The following is a 21,475-nucleotide window of genomic DNA, read 5'->3' as shown; positions in this document are numbered from 1 at the left end:
GAATACAGTTTGCCTTGGTCATGATCACCAGTACCGGAGTCCTATGTATACTGCTTTCCACTATAGGAGCAAATATGCTACTGGTTTAGCTTAACGACTTGTGACTAAAATCATAGCGGGGATGCTGATCCTGGTAGACAAGGCGCATTATCTCTAATAGACACCACAGCGGTGTCACACACTCCTCAGCTCCAACTAAAATTATCTGGGAGTACATACTTAAGTATCTCGCCCTTTGTGAAGATGATGTGTTGACACATCTGTCTGTGTTAAGTAAAATCCTTTGTGATCTGTGGAAACACTTAATGCTATCATGCCGAGCAGCGGCAAGGTGCGATAGCGAGGTGTAATCTACAGCAGTGTCTTGGGCGCTTCAATAAGAAATGGAATGTGCACATTAATGCTGGCTTCTCCTACGTGATGTCTTAAGAAATTGTCCTTTTACAAAATATGACTACCTAGGTACATAACATTGGAATAGCACATTTCAATTCCACCCCATTATTTGTACATTCTTATTGAGCTTTCATATGAGCAATGTGGGAGGTCTCCTTTTGGAATGAAAAGTTGTGTTTTAAGAATATTTTCTCCCCCATTTTATCTGTATAATGATTAACTTGTAGTTCGCCTCCTTAGATGAGCCCTTCTTGTCTTCCTATCTGTTTGAACAGTACAGACAGGACTTTCTTTTACGTCTGGAGCAAAGGTTAGTTGTAGAATGCAGGCGAGCAGGAGCAGACTGAAGGTCAGCCTGCCATAACATCGGCGCGCTTAGATTTTTATTGGTTTCACTTTTCCAGGATCACTTGGTTAGGGTTGCAGTGTTTGACGATACATATTTCTCTCACAGGCTGGATTCTAGGGAGGATTTTCTTTCAATAACCCCTATCAGAATGATCCCATATTTACATACCACTATTGATACCAGTCATAAAATGTGATTTTAGATACTTTGCATGTCATCACTTTGAAATAATTGTCTGCAAGACTTAGGAGTCTGTATCAGATGCTAAAAGATAAGTGAGCAGTAATAAGTACAATGTGGACAAATTTTCTGGCATAACAAAGAAAATCTGCCCCAATAGTCATTTGTGCAAAAGCTTGGTAATTTTGCACCTTTTTAGGTGGGGCTTCATTAACCTACTAACTAGTCTACTATACTGTACACCAGGAAACTCGTAGCTCATGGAAAGCCCAAAGATGCACCAAATTTATTAGGATTCATGTACCTCTGAAAAGGGTTTTCCCACGAACAAAGTCCATTTTATTGAATAGATTTTGGAATAGAAATATGTTTCCCAATTAGATGTATTAAAAAAAAATGTTCCTGTGCCGAGAGCCCCTGCTATGTACTGTGTAATGGTGTGCAGGAACCACAAAAGAGTATACGAGCAGGGCAAAATGGTTTTCAGATGCTGTTTTCTGCATTTACCTACCTGTTTTTGAACGTTTTACCTCACTGGAAGCAGTGCCTGTGATTCCATGCTGTAGCTTCAGGACTGGCATATGAAACACCAGTCTTCATGATTTCTGCTCTGTGTTGCGGGTTTGACCACCATGGGTATTGTAGATTAACTAGTTAATGTGCTTTTTCTACACATGTCAAAGATGTTATAAAATAACTCAGATGATTGTTTTGTCATTAAGATTTCTACCATCGTTCTGCTGCCTCCATGCATGGCTGGCTTTACACATCCACATTTTTGTGATTTCCCGAATGACTGTTGGTCTCCTGAACTGAACTTGTATATCTTATTTTCAGTCCATTTGCATGGAAAAACTTAATTTACTACCAAACTGTCTCAATATAAAAGACTTTGGCCTTCTATATACCTCAATGGAAACATACAGAGAATGCTTACTATTTTGATCCTACCCTGAGCGTAGCGGTAACCTAGAACATAATCTTAATTTTTTTTTGCTTATATACTGTACTGTAATCATTTGTGGCCGTAGTATTGAGATCAGCCCTTTTTTGGAGGGATTGTTTCAAATAATGTTTTCTTAAAATCTTAACGTCAAATAGACTCCTAGAGTCGTCTGAGCAGTTTTTTAAAGTCCATAGGACTATTCGGTTCTTCCAATTTTGGCGGCACTGATTGTAAAAAAAAAAATATTTGAAAAAAGCTCCTTGGAAAAAGCCTGTAGTTTTGGATAACACGTGCCTACTTGTAATGTCATACAAAGGTTCAGTGTTAAGAGAAGGAAGTGCTGTCACAAGACCCACATGATTGCAAGTCACATTGTCAGTCATTACAGCTAGGTTGAGTTCAGATTTTTAGTATAAACTGCTTTGTTCTTGTTTTTGCACATTGCTGGCATATTTTCTAGTGGTTGTGTATGGCTCATAAAACTTCACATCAATGTCTTGTGGATTTCCATCCGTACAGCTTCTTGCATAGTTAATGTCCTGGTGAATTCCCACAATTTTTCATGTACTATATTAGGCTTTGTAAGTGATGTCTTCTTGATAAATGATTTTTAGATGTTTAGTTTGTTTTTATGCTCCGTGTCACCCTTTTAATGTCTATTGGTCTTCGCCAATGCTTTCATTGTAGGGTGCATTCAGATGACAGGTTTTGCAAACACAAAAAGCTGATCAGTTAAAAACAGCATAGAAATACTGCCATATGAATATGATCCAGATTGTAATGTTTAGCCTAGACCTGAAAGAAGACCTCATATTTAAACAGATTTGCACTTTTAGTTCTAGGGTTCTGTACAGATTTAGAAATAGTTTCTGCAGTGCCACACAGATGTACAGGTTGTTAGTGGTATTGCATCTCAGCACCTCCAGTACAGTAGAGGTGGGTCGCAATATCATACTCATCCCATTGTGTATATTAGAACACCGTAATATATTTATAATCCTGTATGCCTTCATTACTGGTATGGAAACCAGATCAGAATTTGCAGCAGATTTTCAGGGCAGACATTTCACTGCATATTACAATACCAGGATTATGGATAAGATTTTAGGAAATCTCATTCTGTCTATGGAGAACATTTGCATCTTAAATTGGTCGGGCCTGCTGACTTGAAATCTGCTGCATATGTTGTGCATTTCACCATGTCAAAGCCACTGCTCTTCTACAACAAAGCCTCAACAAAAATCTGTACTTTTTAATGTATATTTACCAGGTCGTCCATCATGACCTCACGACAGAAGGTAGTCCTACTTATCCTCTAGGGACAGGAAGCAAATGAGTTTAAAAGGCCCCCCCCCCCCTTACCTTCACCTCACCTTCAGTGTTTTTCCTGTCCCTAGCAGGACAGGACGCATTAAGAAGAGGACACCGGCAAATAGAAGACAGAAGGTACCTGTGAGCCAGGGGGATCGATCTCTCCCCTTCCCCCTGTCAAGATGCTCTATGCTGATACTCCACTGGACGACCTCAGCCAGGTTGGTGGAAGCAGGGAACTCCCGACTATGCCGCTTCCCTCTGCGGAGGGTTCTCTGCTCCACCCCGCGCTGTCCGCTGGCAAACTTCCGGTTCCAGCCTGCACATGCGTTCCAGTAGTGGAATGCACTTCCGGTGCACATTTCGATGACGCGTGCGTTCCAGGCTGGAACGCACGTCGAAGACACAGGAACCGCTCCAGAATGGACCGCAAGACGTGCATCCCTGCACAGCAATGCAGCGGATAAGGGGGGACCCTATAAAAGGGTACTCAGACAGGGATGTGCATTCTGACATGATGGATTCTAATCATGCCTGCTCAGAAGCTCCAGCAGAGTCCCTGGGTAGTGTGATTATAGCTCCCATCTGCTAGGCCTCTATTCCTAAAACACAATAGAACAAATGCATTGCTAAAATTCTTAACGAAGAACAGGCAACATTCCTAACAATCATGCACTCCATAATTAGGGAGGAGGTCCAGAATACGGTCTCCAGCATTATGCCCCCCAGATGCCTCAGTTTCCCCAGTCAGTACAGTCCTCTTCCCGCCATAAGAGGGCTAGGTGGGAGATGGAGGAGTCATCTGAGGAGGGAGCATATCCTGATTCAGACTCTGAGCAGGATCTGGAGGGGGAGGAAGAAACCGGTTCTCACCTGTCATCAGAGGAAAGGAAGAAGTATCTATTCTCCTCCTTAGATATTGACTATTTACTTCAATCGGTAAGGAACACTATGAAGTTGGAGGACGCGCACATATCTCACTCCATACAGGATGAAATGTTCGCACGCCTGAGAACACAGAGGAACAGGGTGTTTCCCGTTAATGAACACATCAAGGCCATGATTCTGGAAGAGTGGGAAGACACGGAGAAAAGGCTGATTATTCCTAGAGACTTTAAAGCCCGTCTTCCATTTGATCCTGAGGAAATCAAGATATTGGAATAAATTCCCAAAATGGACATCCCTATTGCCAAGATGGCAAGGAAAACATCTATGCCCTTTGAGGATTCCTTCTGCCTTAAGGATGCAATGAATAGGAAAGCTGAAAGTTTGTTGAAAAGATGCTGGGAATCTTCCGCAGCGATCATCAAAACTAACATTGCAGCTAGGTCAGTGGCTAGGTCAATGTGCCTCTGGATAGATGAGCTCTCAGCCCAACTTAGGTCTAATACCCCTAGGGAAGTAATGTCAGATTCCCTTTTCATGCTAAAGTTAGCAACCCAAATCATGGCTGATGCATCAGCGGAATCTGTTAGGTTTGCATCCAGGGGTAGCATGCTCTCCAATTCAGCAAGACGAGCGATATGGCTTAAAACATGGTCTGGCGACAGCCACTCTAGAAGTAAACTCTGCTCCATCCCCTTTTTCCTGTTCTCAGGTTTTCAGCCCAGTCTTAGACGAGATCCTTGAGAGAGCGTCAGATAAGAAAAAGGGTTTCCCTGAGGCTAAAATAAAAAGGTACCAATCCTTTTGTAAACCCCATCATTCTCCCAGGCGAGATTAGAGGCAAGGGTAAAGCAGGTAGGTGGTGTTAACCCAAAGGGTGAAAAGGTAGAGCAGCACAGTTTGCCTCCGGTCCATCGGGCTTACCCTGACGCTATAAGGGTTGGGGGGGGGGGGCGCTTTGTTTTTCCTAGAAGGTTGGCAGTCCATAATGAACAACAGGTGGATTTTACGGACCGTAAAGGAAGGGTACAAAATAGACTTTTCCCATCCTTCCCCACATCATTTTCAGCTTACCCGCCCACAATCAGTTTCGGACTCAAAAAACCTCTGGCAGGACATGGTAAACCTGATGGGACTAGGTGCAGTCAGTCCGGTGCCTCCCTCAGAATTAGGTCAGAGAAATTATTCTTCCCTTTTCTCAGTAATAAAGCCGTTGGGCAAACACCGCACAGTCATAAACCTAAAACCTCTAAATCAATGGGTGAAATACAGAAAATTCAAAATGGAGACAATTAGATCCAGCATCCCATTAATAGGAAAAAAACTCGGTACTATGCACCTTGGACTTAAAGGATGCATATTACCATTACTATTCACTATTCATCCAAGTCATCAACAATTTCTGAGGTTTGCTCTGGAGGAAAACACAGTACATCACCTCCAATTCACATGTCTACCATTCGGGCTATCGTCAGCTCCTCAAATTTTTAGAAAGATAATGTCTTCCTAAGAAGGCTGGGCTTAATCATAATCCCATACCTGGACGATATACTCCTAGTGGCCGAATTAAAGTCTCTATTGATCGCCTGGTTTTGCTGTTGAACTGAGACCCTAGAACTCCTAGAGTGGGTGCGTCAACTGGGGAAAATCGGACTTACAACCAGACACCAAAAAAAAGCGTTCCTAGGAGTGCTCCTAGACTCGCATCTTCAAATTTCATCCCTACCTCTGATAAAAAATTAGGAATTATTCCTACGGTTAATTATATTTCCAGGAATCCCTCATGACAGCACCGTTATATTCCCTCCCCTGCTCTTAATACTAATGTGAATGTAACATTGGTGTAAGTTTAATAAAATTCAGTTGCATCCATCCGGGTGAGGTGAAGGGGGGTTGCTTTTAACCTCTCATGTGTTTCCTGTCCCTAGAGGAGAAGTAGGACTACCTCCTGTTGTGCTGTCATGGTGAACTGGAAATCTAATTAACTGTAGGAATAAGTCCTAATTTTTCTGCACGATGTTTGAACATAGCTTTCCTTTCTGAGTGAGGTATCTTCAGAAAATGACCTATTGTGTAAAGTGCAGTTTTCACACTGGTCACTTTGGCTTCCTTTTTTTAGACTTGTAGGTCCTTTCCTTTCAGGAAGTTTTCAGCAAAAGGCAGAATTGCAATGACAGGTAACAAGGATCCACTAACCAAAATACAGGTGGTGTTTACAGCTGACCCTGCACCCACTTCCCCCACTTCACAATGACCCATAAAGGCTCATTAAGTACATCCATACAAAAGATAAGGTCGGGGTATGACCCTAAAACTCCGAACAAAAGGAGTTGGTCTAAATAAAGCTTCAGTGGCTAGTCTGAAAACTGCAAGAGTTTGTTGGGTTTTTTTTTTGTTTAATACAGATGTGATATGTAAAAGAAAAATAATGTCCCGGAAGATTTAAAAAATGCATTTAAAGGAGCACTCCGGTGATTTGTTTATTTCCCCCTCTAATCTAATTTTACCCATTCAGTCCTTTCCCAACCATGTAGGCCAGTTTTCGCCCTGCTTCCCTGTTATCCACAGATTTGTTGAATTGCTAGATGTTCATTTTGGATGGTGTCCAGTCAGTTGACCTTTTGGTCTTCCATTTCCTTTTACCATTGACATTTCCGATTTAACATCATCTTTTCCATTTAATTTGCATGTCCAAAATTCTGGATTTATATGATCAAGAACATCTTTTAGTACTTCTACCTGTGGATGGGATTCATAGAGGTCTTCTCCAGCACCACAGCTGAAATGCATATATTTTTCTTCTGTCTGCTTCCGTGAGTGTCCTTGTCTCACAACCATATGTTGCAATTGGGAACATAATTGCAGTGATGAGTCTTTGTTTCATGGTCACGGAGATGTCCTTGCACTTCCAAATTTGCTTCATTCTCACCATGGCTGAGTGGCCTAGTGCTAATTGAGGTTTCATCTCTGCTGTGGAACCACTTGATTAACAAGGGACCCAAGAAAAGAAAAGCTGTCGACCACTTATATTTCTTCATTTTTGATCTTTATGTGAACTTCCTCGTTTGCGGAAGTCATAATTTTGGTCTTCTTGATATTCAGGTAAAGTCTCATTTTCTTGTTTTTTTTCAACTTTAATATATGCTTCTTTGTGTTCTTTTCACTCTCTGCCAGTTGAGATCTCAAATTGCTGATGGTTTTTCTGAATATTTTCACCCCAACCCTCCAAGTCCAACTTCCTCATGATTACGTTTGCATAGAGGTTGAAATGAAAAGTAGAAAGGATGCATCTTTGTGCCCTTAGTATAATCAATGAGGCACAGATAGAGCCTCTTCTTGTACACCCTTGTGTTTTTCCTGCCCTTACAGGATCCTGCATCGGCGTCAGAAATGTCTCTCCAGGATGTTGCCTAAGCTCTCCTAAATGATCTTTAGAAGCACCTTACAGGCGTAGGCGATCAAGGCAATTGTTCTATAGTTGGCACAGTCCCTGGCATCACTTTTCTTTGGCAGTGAGATGAAAACTGATCTTTTCCTGTCCCTTTACCATGTTCAAGTCCTCCAGACCTTCTGGCATAGTGCTATCAGTTTGGCCCTTGGGACTGTTTTGAGCAGCTCTGCAGAGTTACCATCAGGCAGGTGCTTTGCTGTTTGGCAGTTGCCTTCGCACCCAATCCTCTTCACTTTCCAGTAGTTCTGGTTCCTCTTGGCTCCCGCGCTGCTCATGATGATCAGTGCTGGTGATATGTAGATTCTCTGTGTATTCTTCCCATCTTTACTTGATGTGCTGCTTTAATTTCCTTCCCATTACATTCTTCAGTTGTTAGGCGTGCTGAAAAAGCCTTTTTGTTTCAGCATGGCAAATAATTCCCTTGTGTGGCTATGAGGAATTGATGATTATCAGAACCACAGTCTGCATGTTAGTGTTTCTTGCCGATAAATTTGATCCCTTCCATTTTTGCTAGCAATCTGGTTGCAATGTTGTCCATTTGGGGGTAACTGGGTGAAAATGTTAGTGATTCTAATCTTGTTCTCATGACAGAACAGCACAAAGTGGTCCCTAGCTTAATTCCTCTTCCCTAAGCCTTTTCTGCTGACCTCTCGTGCCCCTTCCATCTATAACTCTGGCGTTAGTCACCTATAATGTACATTAGTCCTTCCTTGAGGTTCTGTTGAGCGTTCTGGACCGGAGCGTAGAAGTCCTCAATGTCCTGCTCTGAAGCATCTATTATTGTTGCATAGACTTGGAAGATGGTAACATTTAGAGGTTTCTCTCTGATGCGGATGACCATGACCCTATCATTGTTCTTGAGGCTCTGTACTCATATTGTAATCCTTTTCTTGGACACAATAGTGATTCCCTTTTTATTCTGGCTCGTTGCCTGAGTAACTGACCACATTTGTGACCTGCCGAATCAGTGTTTGCTGCGTGGACAGAAGTTTTTCAATTTTCTCAACATTAGTCTGAGATTCAGAATTAAGCTTGCTAGCCTCATTCTGAGCCTCATAGACTTACACTGAAAAAGTGGCCCCTGCTCCACACAGAAGACACTAAGCTATTCGGCAGGTCACAAATTTACTTTTTATCTTTCTTATAGAGCACCATTGATTTCCACAGCGCTTTACACACTCATCATGCAGTCACGTGTCGCCATAGCGGTGCTGGAAGCTGCAAGCGCAAATAGTAGGTATTGCAATGCACATTACTATGTGCTACTCACTACTGCTTCTTTAGCACACAAAAAATAGGTGAGTTTCTGAAGATACCTTTCCTTTAACATTAGCCATTTTAATAGAACTGTAACTTGATCAAAAGCGTTGGCAAAAGGTGTCAGATTTGTTTTTTGTACATGCGGTTTTGTTGCAGTTTTTATGAACCCCTTAACTTCTGATACGCCTTTTCACGGCGGCAGTTAAGGGAGGGTATTATTCCTCAGCATCGCTGTTTAACGGCACTGAGGAATAACTTTGTAGCGCCCCCCAGCGTCGGAAAATCTCTGGGGTCTCATGTACCAGGGGTAGTTGAGACCCTGGAGAAAATGATCAGGGCCGGTTTTTCCTGTCCCTGATCATGTGACCGCCGTTATTCTGTGAATAACAGTATCACGAAAAAAAATATACAGGTCAGAGGAGAGAGAAATGAAGCCCCCCGAGCCCACCCGGTACCTCCGTCGTCCCCGGATTTCCTGCTCCATACCCCTGCCCTCCGTCATTTTCCTGAAAAAAAAAAAAATGGCGGGCACATGCATAGTGCACCCGCTGAGGTCTCCCGGCTGGTACCTGGCAACAATAAGGAATTTTCTCTATTGGTTCCCTTTGATCACTCTGATAAACCTGATCTCTTCTGTTCCCCATCCATTGTGCTAAGGTTGAAGGAAACCTTTTGAGAATGTTTTTACATATAGAAGTAGTGATATGGTTATATAGGTGCTTGTCCGCCAATAAAAGGAATACCTTTTATGTAGCGATCTGTTAGACCAGTCATGAGAACTCAATCCTAGAAGCCACATACAGGTCAGACTAGAAATGCGCTGTGGGCGTTTCCATGCACATTGACTGGTGCTTCCAAGTGCAGTGACACGCCCCCAGTGCACTTCAAGGTGGATTTACATATTGCTTCTATGCTTTTTTTTTTGTTTTGTTTTGTTTTTTAATATGACAGGCACATCGGATCGCTACAAAAAATAAATATCACTTCTATAAGGTGACAAGTGTGCTGAGAGGTTCCCTTCCTATGAAATCATATAATGGGGGAAGTGAGATTGTAAGCCTTTTATGGGACAGGGACTGATTTGAGAACTAACTGGTGGACAGCAGTGTAGAACATATAGACACACAGATGTAAAGAGTAAAAATGGTATAATAAAGGTATTTTGGATCCAATATGAATGCTTAGAATGGTAAATATTTCCAGGCTTTGGCCACCATGGGGTTAGTGTGAGAATATAATGGGAATCTGAACACAATGCTTCCATACAAAGAATAGAAGAAAGTAAAGGTAGGCATAGTAACTTGTGGGCTGAATCCTACTCTGCGTAATCAGGCGTATTGTCAGATGAATGGGCATCTACTGATGTAACCGTGCTTCCGCTTCGCTGCTGACTGTAAAGGCCAGGAACTCTGGCTTGGAGGAGGGAAGACAGTTGGCAACCTTGTTTCTAATTGCAGGGTATGATCAATGTGCAGATCTTATATAAAACTACATATGTATAGTGAGGTACCAGAAAAAATGTTGTGGCCGTTATTACAGTATATAGAAGAAAAGCTGTCAATGTAAAGGGCACCACAGGCCCCAGTACAGTCAGTGCGTTTCACATTGGATTTGATCCATTCTGCAATCTACGTTCATGCGCCCTTAAGATTAAAGTGTGCTGCTCTGCTGGGTTTCTACATTTAATTCAATCAAAAAGTGATCTCGTTGTGAGAACCACTAGTCGCCAAAGGGAACAAGGAACTCGACACTGTGACCACAGACAAAATTGCTGCACAGTCCATTAAAATCACCAGGAGAGAGAAATAATCAAAAGCTGCATTGCCATTACTGAACACGGTCTTCCCCTCGCTGCGTCTGCGACTAGGTATAGCAATGCTGCTTGTGTTTCCTAGCATACAGGCTGCATCAATCGTGGCCTGGCTAGCAGGGTATAACACCCAGCAGACGCGCACTCATATGATTTGTGTTTTTCTCTTCTGTTGACAGATGGCATGTTGTAATGCCATACGTTATGAGGGTCGTATGAACGAGTAAAAAATGAAATTGCGTTTGACTGTACGATGCTGTATAATTCATCGCAATGCACAACTCGAAAGCAGATATATAAAGATAGGTCCTCAATATTCTGGAAATGCCATTACCTTAGGCTCTGGTCACTTTACATACAAAAAAAATAGATAAAATCTGGTGATCTTAGTAAAGACTTGATGGCTCTAATTATAAGTCAGTGGGATCTCTTTAAAGCCCGAGGTTATGAGGGACTCCCATGAAGAGTTGTGCAGCCTTATTGCCAGGATTGTCAGTGGAGCCTCTCTCCTCCCACTGCACTTGAGACTTGGGCTTCAAACTTGGCTGTAGTAGTAGTAGAACACAAACACGTGTCATACATTAAATAAGTATAACTTATATGTAGGTTTTGATATTTTGCTATTATGTAATCTTTCAAAAAAAATTTAAAAAATGAGCAGGTATATAACTTATTGTGCTTGAAGCATGTAAGTGCATGTTCACACATGGCCACTAAAAAAAACAAAAGCATAATAACTCTTAATATTTAAAACCTTACATATTGTAAGGTTTCAAATATTAGAGGTTAGGACTGTCTCGAATAGGGTCACCGTGACGTGGTGGGATGGCTTTTGCATTATTTTGATCAAAATTGTGTTAACTAAATACCTTATATTATTTTCATGCACTATTGCTGTTTATTTATTGCAGGGTATTTGCTTATTATGTTTGTCTTTGTTTTTTTTATATTTAATATTTGTTGCATTTTCCTTAATTAAGAAGTCGTTTTTGTAAAAAATTAAATTTCCACAATTGCTAATGGAAAACTGGGATGTTTGCATGTATGCCTCATAGCTGATGGGCACTAGGGATAGGACATGTTGTTGTTTTAGGTAGTGAGGATCCTAAATATGTCTTTAACAAAAAAAACCACCTCCAGTGATTTTCTGTTTTTGTGCTTTTGTTTTTTCCTCCCCTTATTCCAAGAGCCATAACTTTTATTTTTTTTTTTATTATATTTTTTTGTCTCCATAGCCAAATGAGGGCTTGTTTTTTGCAGGACGAGTTTGTACTTTTGAATGACATCATTCATTTTATCATGTGATTCATTGGAAAGCTTGGAAAAAAAATCCAAGTGCATTGAAATTGCAAAAAAAGTGCAATTCCACAATTGTGTTTTTTTTATTTATTATATTCACTATATGGTAAAACTGGCCTGGCAATATGATTCCCCAGGTGAGTACGCAGTTCTCAAACGTGTATAGGGTTTTTTTTTTATTTAAGTGGTGAAAAAAACATTCGGAAATTTGTAAGAAAAAAATGTTTTGCTTATGTCACCATTTTCCAAGACCTGTAGCATTTTAATTTTTCGGGATTTGGGGCTGTGTGAGGGCTTATGTTTTGCTCTCGGAGCTGACTTTTTTTTATTGATACCATGTTGGTAGATACTGTGTTTTGATTGCCCGTTATTGCATTTTATTGCAATGTTGTGGCGAACAAAAAAAACTTAATTCTGGCATTTGTTTCTTTTTTTTTCTTTCGTCACGCTTACCAATTGGATTCATTTATTTTATATTTTGATAGATCAGACTTTTACAAACTCAGCTTTACCAAATGTGGTGGTTTTTTTTAATTGTTTTACTATTAATATGGCAAAAAAAAAGTGATTTGAACTTTTTTGTGGGTTTTTTTTTTTTCAAAAACTTTCTTCACTTTCTCCATAGGAGACTTGAAGCTGCGATCGTCCGATCGCCTGTGCTATAGATGGCGGTGCGTCAGCCCTGCCATGTATAGCAGAAATAACAAACTTCTATGAATGCCGGCTACGAGCCGGCGTTCACAGGAGGATCATAATGACAGACACGGGGGTCATCAGCGTGATGACATGACGGGGCACCGACGACCGGGATGAGTGACACGCTTCTGGCCGGCGTGTGTTAAAATCCCGCTGTCAGTCATTGACAAAGGGATTGAACTGGTTAACAGCTGCAGACGGAGCACCTCCCCACCCACCGCTATTAAAAGGCCCATTAAATCGGTCATCATATATGGGGAAACGCAAGCCCACGTGAAAGGCACAACAACCTTTGACACAAGGAACACAACCTTTTGACGTAAATATACATCAAAGGTCGTGAAGGGGTTAAAAGAAACCTGTCAGCAGGATTTAATCTCCCAAACTGTTTATATGCGCATGTAGTTCTTGCAAAGACAAGTCTATCTATACCCTAAGCTAGACAATCTGTTCCTCATTTACTGAGATATTTTCATTTGAGTCAGTATGCAAATAATGCTGAAGTGCTTTACGCATGTGGAAGCACTTCCCAAGCCCTCTGCTCTCCCCAGCTCTATTCCCTGCCCAGAGCTGCCATATGCTTGACTGACAGAATCTTTATGGTGTGACTTCAAGCAAAGGAGCTGTCAGGCAGCTGAAGGCAGTGCTGGGGAGAGCAGAGGCTTGAAAGGCCCCTGCACACATTGAGTATTTGAGGTTTTTTTACCTCCAGTATTTAAAATCCAAAATCAGGAGAGGAACAATCAAAGGAAAAGTATAAGGGTATGTGCACAAGATGCAGAAATGCTCAGGATTTTTTCCTGAGCGTTTCTGCATCTCCCTGGCAGGAAAAATGCATGCGGATTGTACATGCATTTTCCTGCCAGGGACATGCGGATGTGAAGCGGTCTTCACTTTCATTTCCGCATGCGGGTTGACAAGCGCTTCCCAAGCGATTTTAGCATCACTTGGAAAGTGCTTGTCAACTTCACACTATATAAATCCATGCAGCCGGCATGGATTTATATAGTGTGTGAATGTCAAAAAATAAATATATACTACCCTCCGATGGCCCCCGGTGTCCTGCTTCCCTCCGTCCCAGCTGCCGGCAGTGTAAGACTGAAGGACCTGCCGACGTCACATGACTCTGACGTCAGCGCAGGTCCTTCATTCAACCGCGAAGTGCCCGGGAAGCCAGGAGGACGCAGCGCGGGACGCCGGAAGGTGAGTATGTCTGTATATATATATATATATATATATATATATATTATATTATATTATATAATTTTTTTTTTTTTTTTTTTTTTTAATGGTACCTGGGTCTGGATGAGAGTCCTCTCATCCACACCCGGGTATCATTCACACATTAGAACGCGTGGATTACGCATCTACATACACAGTGATGCGGATTCCATGCGTTCTAATGCAAGTCAATGGCGGCGAAAAAGCAGCGTTTTCGCAAAATTGATGGACATGCTGCGGATTTTTGATCGCAGCGTTTACGCTGCGGAAAAATCCGCATCATGGGCACAGCACATGCGAATTTCCATTGGGGAACATTGCTGCCCTTCTACCATGCGTTTTTAATGCGTTTCCGCAGCTGCAGAAATGCCGCGGAAACGCATTAAAAACGCATCGTGTGCACACAGCCTTATAGAAACTTGTCGCCGCTTCTGCATTTTTTTTTGCTGACTCCTGGTTTGGCTTATCAATACGGATGTAAAATACTGACCGTGTGCACGTGGCCTGAGGCTATGTGCCCACGATGCAGAAATGAAGCAGAAAATTTCTGCAGCATTTCTGCATCTCCCTGGCAGAAAAAACGCATGCAGATTGTGCATACGTTTTTCCTGCAGAATACATGTGGATTCACATGCGTATCCACATGCGTTTCCGCATGCAGATTGACAAGCGCTTTCCAGGCGATAGCATCACTTGGAAAGTGCTTGACAACTAGGTCACACTATATAAATCCATGCAAACAGCTTTTTATAAACAGGATTTATATAGTGTGACCGTAAAACAATGCTTCAAATAAAGCTATACTCACCCCCGATGTCCCGGCGTGGCTGCAGCGCTCGTTCCTGTCTGGTTCCCGGCTGCCAGCATATCGCGAGACAGAGCGGTGAAGGGCCTGCGGTCACATGACTGTGACGTCACCGAAGGTCCTTCAGCGCTACCGGCATGCAGAGAAGCCGTCGGAAAGGTGAGTATAAACTTTATTTGTTATTTTATTCTTTTTTTTTTTACAGGTACAATGGTACCCAGGTCTGGATGAGAGTCTCCTCTCCTCCAGAACTGGGTACCATCCGCACATAGAGACGCATAGAAGCCGCTTGTACAAATGTACAGATGCGGATTCTATGCGTCTCAATGCAAATCAATGGCGGCCATTCCGCTGCGCTTCCGCAAAATGAATGAACATGCTGCAGATTTTTGTACGCATAGAACATGCGGAATCCCCTTGGGGACCATGGGGTGCGGATTACCTAGCGTTTCACAAGCGTTTACGCTGCGGAAATTCTGCAGCATAAACGCTTGAAAAACGCTACGTGAGCACCCAGCCTAAAAGCTTCCACATGCCGTCAGCACTTCAGCCTCTTTTGCATATTGATTCAAACACTGTTTTCTCGGTAATGGAGCAACGGACCGTCTGGCTGAGGTTATGGTTGGACTTGTCTTTTCAGGAGCTACATGCACATACAAATAGTTTGGGGGTGAAATCCTGCTGACAGGATCCTTTAATACATTCCATTTTTAAATAGACTATATACCCTAAAATATTCTGAATATATGGCTGCCATGACTATATAGTTCATGTGGTGCTAAATAGGTCTAAACCGAATAGTGGCAATGATAGATTATGTCCAATAATATAGGTGGCCATACACATTAGTTACCATCAGCAGAACTCGCTGATTTTGTTGGGAGTGTCCGACTACCTGTGTCCCGACTGTTCTCAAAAATCAGATTTCTGAGAGAACCGGATCTGTGGTTTCTGCGAGACGCTTATTCTCCTGCACGCTGTGTCCAACAATGGGGGAGGATATAATTGCCTGATATCTGCATGAGGTGCAAGGCTACCTTATGGCCCCTTATTGTAAGAGAAGAAATAAGAGGACCTTTGTGCAGCGTCTTCTCCTTGTCATCAGTGCATGATATTTCAGGCCGTCAGCTGCTCTCGGCTCCTGTCTGACATGTACATTAGTACATGGACATAGTCTGGCCGCAGATCTCAATCTGTGCTCACACATCGCTGCTATTGTTATTGCTGGTTAGTGTTAGTAGTTAGTTCATCGCCTTCATTATTTTAGTCTCCATAGGTGGCAGTGTAAACTGTCATCGATAATGTGGCCATTTTTGTGAATTCTTTTTGCCGCATGGATAGATGTAAGTGGCAATGCTTGTAAATGGTGATGCGTACGTACAATCGCTCGTTACCACGTTAATGCTACATTTACATTATCTGCCTTTGAGTTGTGTATTTTTTCCAACAGTAAATGCCTTATATTAGCACATGACTAGAATGTATGTATAGATCAGCCAATCAGATTGCAGCTTTCTTCTTCAGACCTGTTGTGGAATAATGACAGCTGCGGTGTGATTGTCCGCTCTGTGCTCCTGCAATGGTTCTGCTATCAGTTTTGTCATATTACATGTTCCTTCATACAATACTACCAACCAATGCTGCAGTAAAGTGCAGATTAGGAAACACACTGTCAATAGAAAAATAAGACTAGATTTTATTTCCCTAATTCTACTTTTACAAAGGCCTTTAAAGCTGTAAATTGATAATCTAGAATGTGATGGTACCAGCTATTGGTGCAGTCCTTCTTGTGGTTGTTTTTCTACCATTGTGTGTGTGTCTTCTGTTCTGTATCCTACAAATAGATTGTGAAATATCTTCCAATTCATGGCTGAAGTCCATCTCGGAGTACAGAAGCCCTGGCCTGTGCTGCGTTACGTTGTCACCGTCACAATTCACTGCAGCGCTGACACGAGGTGTTAATGCTGTCATATTATGGCGTTCATCATCTTGGTGATAAACTGTTGCTACTACAATATCGCTCAGCTATTCTCTATTAGTCACGCTACACCTTGGCTTGCTGGATGTAGTACCTTTTATGATTTTTTGTGTTTTAATTGCCATAGGATGAAGGAAGCATAAATGAAATAGCAATTACACATCATGTTAAGGAAGGACACGAGAAAGCTGACCCCTCACAGTTTGAGCTTCTCAAGGTACTTGGACAAGGCTCATTTGGAAAGGTGAGTGTGACTTTTACTCCATACATATTTTTTATTATGGTTCGTATTCATGGGTCACATCAAAGTTACTTTTTATCAGTCTGGCATCTCCAAATAGATTAATAATTTTCATTTATTATGAATCCATTAAATTCCAAGTGCATATAATGTGTAAGTGTCTTTTAATTGGTTTATAATAAGCAACTATGTTTCACCTGTTTGTCGATGCAGGACTTCTAAAATGTGACATCGCTGCTGCTCTAATCCCTGGAGTCCAGCTGTGATTATAGGGACCAGTGGCGTGAAGAATCGGAGCCTGGCTGCACCATTGTAGCCTGGCACCATTGGGATGGATCTGATTAGTCTGGTGCGGGCCCTGGCTACTTCTCCCCACCTTGCCCCATTTGATTGGCAGGTTTCTGTCATCTGTGTACATAGGGAGAGACCTGTCAATCACCTGGAGTGGTGCTGGCTGAGGACTGTGCCGGACTACTTTGATCTCCTTATGGTCCCTATTCAGATTTGCAAACTGTTTTTTCTAAAATGCCTCAGCATTTCAGAGCGAGCCATTGCTGCTGTCATCGTGCAGCCAGGCTGAGTGTTGTAGCCTGTGGACGGGGCAGCGTGAACCTTGTGACAGACGCCCTGACAGTTTGTGCCTACGGTCTGCCATGCTGCTCCACCTATGATCAAATAAAGATATATGGCGAAAGTTATTTATGGTCCACATGAATCATCATTACCTTAAATAATGTATTTTCTGCATAGAAGTCTTTAGGAAGCCGCCAGAGTGATAAGAAATTAGAGACTGGTTCCTGGGGACAGTTGCATCAGAGAACAATAATCGCTGTCTATAGTTCAGAAATCCAATGCACATTATAAGCTCGGGAGACAGGTGCAGCCTCCAGGCCTAGTTTCCGATGGTCTTGACTCCCCAATCCCACAAGAAGTGTCATAGAAAGCCACACATTTCACAATTCTTGCTTAAAGAATATATACACCTCTGGGGGAACAATTTTTGATTTTTATTTAAAATGTTGCTTTGCCTTGCCTTTTTGTTTTCTTGCACCTTGCTGGCTCTTCAATGAGTTCACTAATGGTCAGTTAGTCAGTTCCTTCTGACCGGAGAGTCTGTACACCAACATGTCTGCCATTAGTCCCTATAGAGGGTTCCTGACTTCCCAAACTCTGTGATCGGCTGTTCTTAGCAGTGAACGTGACCTAGATTGGCTCATTTTGAGATTCTCCATGGGATGAAACATTTCGCAGGTTGTCTTCACTTCTACCAATACCAGGGGTCCCATAGTAAGCCCACCTTTTTTACATCTAATCCTTAGTAGTTCATATAGGTAGGGGCTGTATAATCAACCTCAGGGGCTAGTTCATTGTGCCATGTATTCCCAGAATATTACAGTAATAGTTGCGAACATATACAGAACAAATTGCCCCTTGCCACTGTGAGAAACAGTCAGCTGTGATATCGCATCTAAAGGAAATCTATTAAAGTGAGTGTGACCTGTGGGGTATGCCCGTGTTTACACTGAAATGGACCTTTTACCTGCAATAAGTGTAGGTTTCGGCACATAAAAAAGTCTAAGTACTGATCTGCTGCTCCCCTAAGGGCCGCCGCTTTGGCCTTGTAATATTTGAAAATTAATCCTTACACTTTTCTATTTACTTTTAATAACCACAGAATCCAATCTTTTATTACAGGTATTTCTTGTGCGAAAAATCTCAGAATCTGATGCTGGGCAACTATATGCAATGAAAGTATTAAAAAAAGCCACACTTAAAGGTAAGACAAATATTAGATCTTTTTATTGTTTTGCTCCTGATATTTAGCAGGTGCGTTGTATGGTTTCCTCCAGCCATGCTCATATTTCACAAGCACTGCGTCACCTGGAGCCTGAATGTGTAGAGTAAGAACTGAGCAATCGGCCTATACTCCTATCAAGCAGTTGGAGAGATTGGATCCCGGTACAAAGCCTTTGATTACCCCATTGATGTCTCCCCCTGAGCTGCCGTGTAGGATGCAGTTATTTAGTCTTAGATTTTGGTCAAGGCATTTTAGGATTTTTCTGTGTCATGCAAAGTGCCAGCCTGTACTTCACAATGCAGCTGGGATCAAAGTTTATGCCTAAAACGAATATGTAACTATTAATTTGTATCATTGGCCCAATATAATAAACTAAAGTAAGCAGCTAATTATATTACTTGACCAAAATTTCTGCAGCTTGAGAAACACCTGTGTAGTAATTGATCACTGTCATAACTGCTAAACAGCTAGGGGGCGCCGCTAAAGCTATGGTGCCACATGGCAGCAGCTGAAAATGCCCATATGGAGTGCTCAGTGGCCATGTTTTGCCAGTAATATCTCCGCTTTACCCCTCTACACTTGTGCATTTGCCAACACACATGGCCATGATTTTTGGCTGTATGCGACCGCCACCATGAGGGACAGAAGCCCCCACACCACAATATGCTCTGATACAGATGATATATAGGATTCCTGTGTACACTCGGGAATCCTACATATCATCATCTGACTGTTGTGTTTTTATGTGATCTGTAATATGTCTTGGGGTGGAACCTCACATATAAGTTGTCATCTGCAGGAGAGTCTCCAAAATATCTAACGCTATAATTTTTTTGCCCCTGAATCATTTTGCAAACAGTGTTGGGTTAGACAGAATGCAGCCATCACAGTTTGGTGTAATCCTGTGTGCATCGCACTTGAAGTGCCTATAAAGGGGTTGTCCAGTATTTGGAGCAGGGAGAAAGCTGCAAATGTTACAAGATAAGAAACCATAAAACCAACACACCCACACCATGTACACTCACCTCTTCACCCATCTCTTGACCCCCTGCTGATCCAGACCACTAATCGACTGCAGGGTAAGGTGATGGGAAACCATGTCATTGCTGGAGGTTTGTAGACAAACAAGGGAGGGACCCCCGAAGCGTTTGTGCTGGATCACTGGGGAATTGGAGAGGTATTGGTCGTCTTTTTTTTTTTTTTTTTTTTTTTTTTTAACAAGATTTGTGCTTTTGTGTTTTTTTGTTTGTTTTTTATACTACCACGCAACCAACCCCATTAAGAGAAAGAAATGTGGATGTTTCTCCGGGCAAAGTAATAGGGAGGTGCCGTTAGGCAGTAGTGAGTAGGTGGGGGTCCACAGCTCCTATTCCACTGTAGTCCTGTTGAAACTAATATAAATGGCTTCACAAAACCGCACCACATCTACAGATCAATGACACACGGCTGAAATCAGAGTGTCTGTCACCACTTCATGCTGTCCCCGGAGACGACAGCATAAATGTGCAAACCGGTTCCCTTTAAAGTTAGAATGGAAATTTCACCCATGGATGATAATGGATAGTCAATGTGCTATGTGGCCTGGACAGCAATAATGGATTAAGCATAGATAGAGATGAGTCAGAAATTGCTGCTTAGTTGAGATAGATTCACAATAACTGAGTTCATTGAACTCCATAATTTGATTATTAAAAGGTCTTACCACCCTTGCTTAAAGCTAAAAATCTGTTACCCGGCTAAGCATTAAAATATGTTTATACGGTTTCATCATCTTCAGCTCCATACATTCACTCTGTTCACACTTATATCCAAAGAAAAGTAGAGGAGACTGCACTTCCACTTTCAGTGCACAACAAACAATGAATGAATCATGAAAGTGCTGCATCCTCTTCTTTTCCTTGGTTACTTTAACTTTCCAAGGAATGATCCTTTCCCAGTTAACCCCTCTAAACAGGCCAGCAATCACCTGCAAAACAGTCAGGTGAAATGATCCTGACAAGTCATGCGATACAGTGAAGAATTACGTTTTGTTCACCCAAAACAAACTATTGCCGATCTGTCAGTGCACTGGACTGTCTAAATATTCCAATAAATGACCGCTGATCAGACAGCTTTTAGCCGGTCCATGGTTGTTTAACAGCCATGGTGGGCTGTCTAAATGCGACATTTATTAATCATTTCACCCCACGAACAAGCTTCTTCCTTGTGTCAGGTGATTGCCAGGTCTGTTTCTGCTCCTAGAAACACTTGTTTCCCAATTATCAGCCAATGTAAAAGGGTCCTACCATTACTAGTCTTCTGATAATGTGGCATTGGTTCCCTGGTGGTCTCCAGTAATGACTCCTTGACACTAGTCCCCCAGCAGTGTCAAATACTCGAGGCCATTATACAGAGAATGCATTTTTTAATTTTATCTGCATCTGGTGGCTTTTGGTCCAGATTCACAGGTAAACCTCAGCAAAATCTGCAACCCCAATGAAGTCAATGGAGAAATATCCGAAATGTATTTACTGCAGATTTACAAATCTGCACTATAGGTAAATATCCATGGTGAGATATTTCACAGCAAGCAGATGCCAATGTTGAAATCCGCTGTGGATTTTCCATAGATAATTGAAGCATTTCTGCCCCATCTGAACATACCCCAATCTGGTCTATAAGGTTTCGAATGTGTTTTGACAGCAAGAAAAGCTGAGCAGACTGCTATCCCTGCCATCAACACATGATCGACCTGCCTAGACACACAGCAGAGTACGATCCATAGGAACACTACATGGCATGAAGGATTTCTGACTGCACTAATATAGTTGGCATCAAACTTTAAAGTGATATTGTTTTTTTTTTTCTTT

At 42.0% G+C, this 21,475-nt stretch overlaps 1 protein-coding gene across 2 annotated transcripts in view; it reads left to right on the top strand.

The window, feature by feature from the left end:
- RPS6KA3 (ribosomal protein S6 kinase A3) overlaps positions 1-21,475 on the top strand; it is a 112,286-nt gene that overhangs the window by 50,559 nt on the left and 40,252 nt on the right. For both annotated transcript variants that reach the window (XM_073667495.1, XM_073667496.1), the window contains 2 exons: positions 16,715-16,831; positions 18,524-18,605. In XM_073667495.1, the coding sequence (XP_073523596.1) occupies positions 16,715-16,831; positions 18,524-18,605 (199 nt within the window). The remainder of the gene's footprint in view (positions 1-16,714; positions 16,832-18,523; positions 18,606-21,475) is intronic.

This window comes from Phyllobates terribilis, unplaced genomic scaffold (assembly GCF_046119375.1).
Source record: "Phyllobates terribilis strain yellow unplaced genomic scaffold, ASM4611937v1 Scaffold_2__4_contigs__length_985480577, whole genome shotgun sequence".
Taxonomy (NCBI): Eukaryota; Metazoa; Chordata; class Amphibia; order Anura; family Dendrobatidae; genus Phyllobates; species Phyllobates terribilis.
The sequence above is the reverse complement of the archived record's forward strand: the minus strand, read 5'-3'. Positions and strand labels throughout refer to the sequence as shown.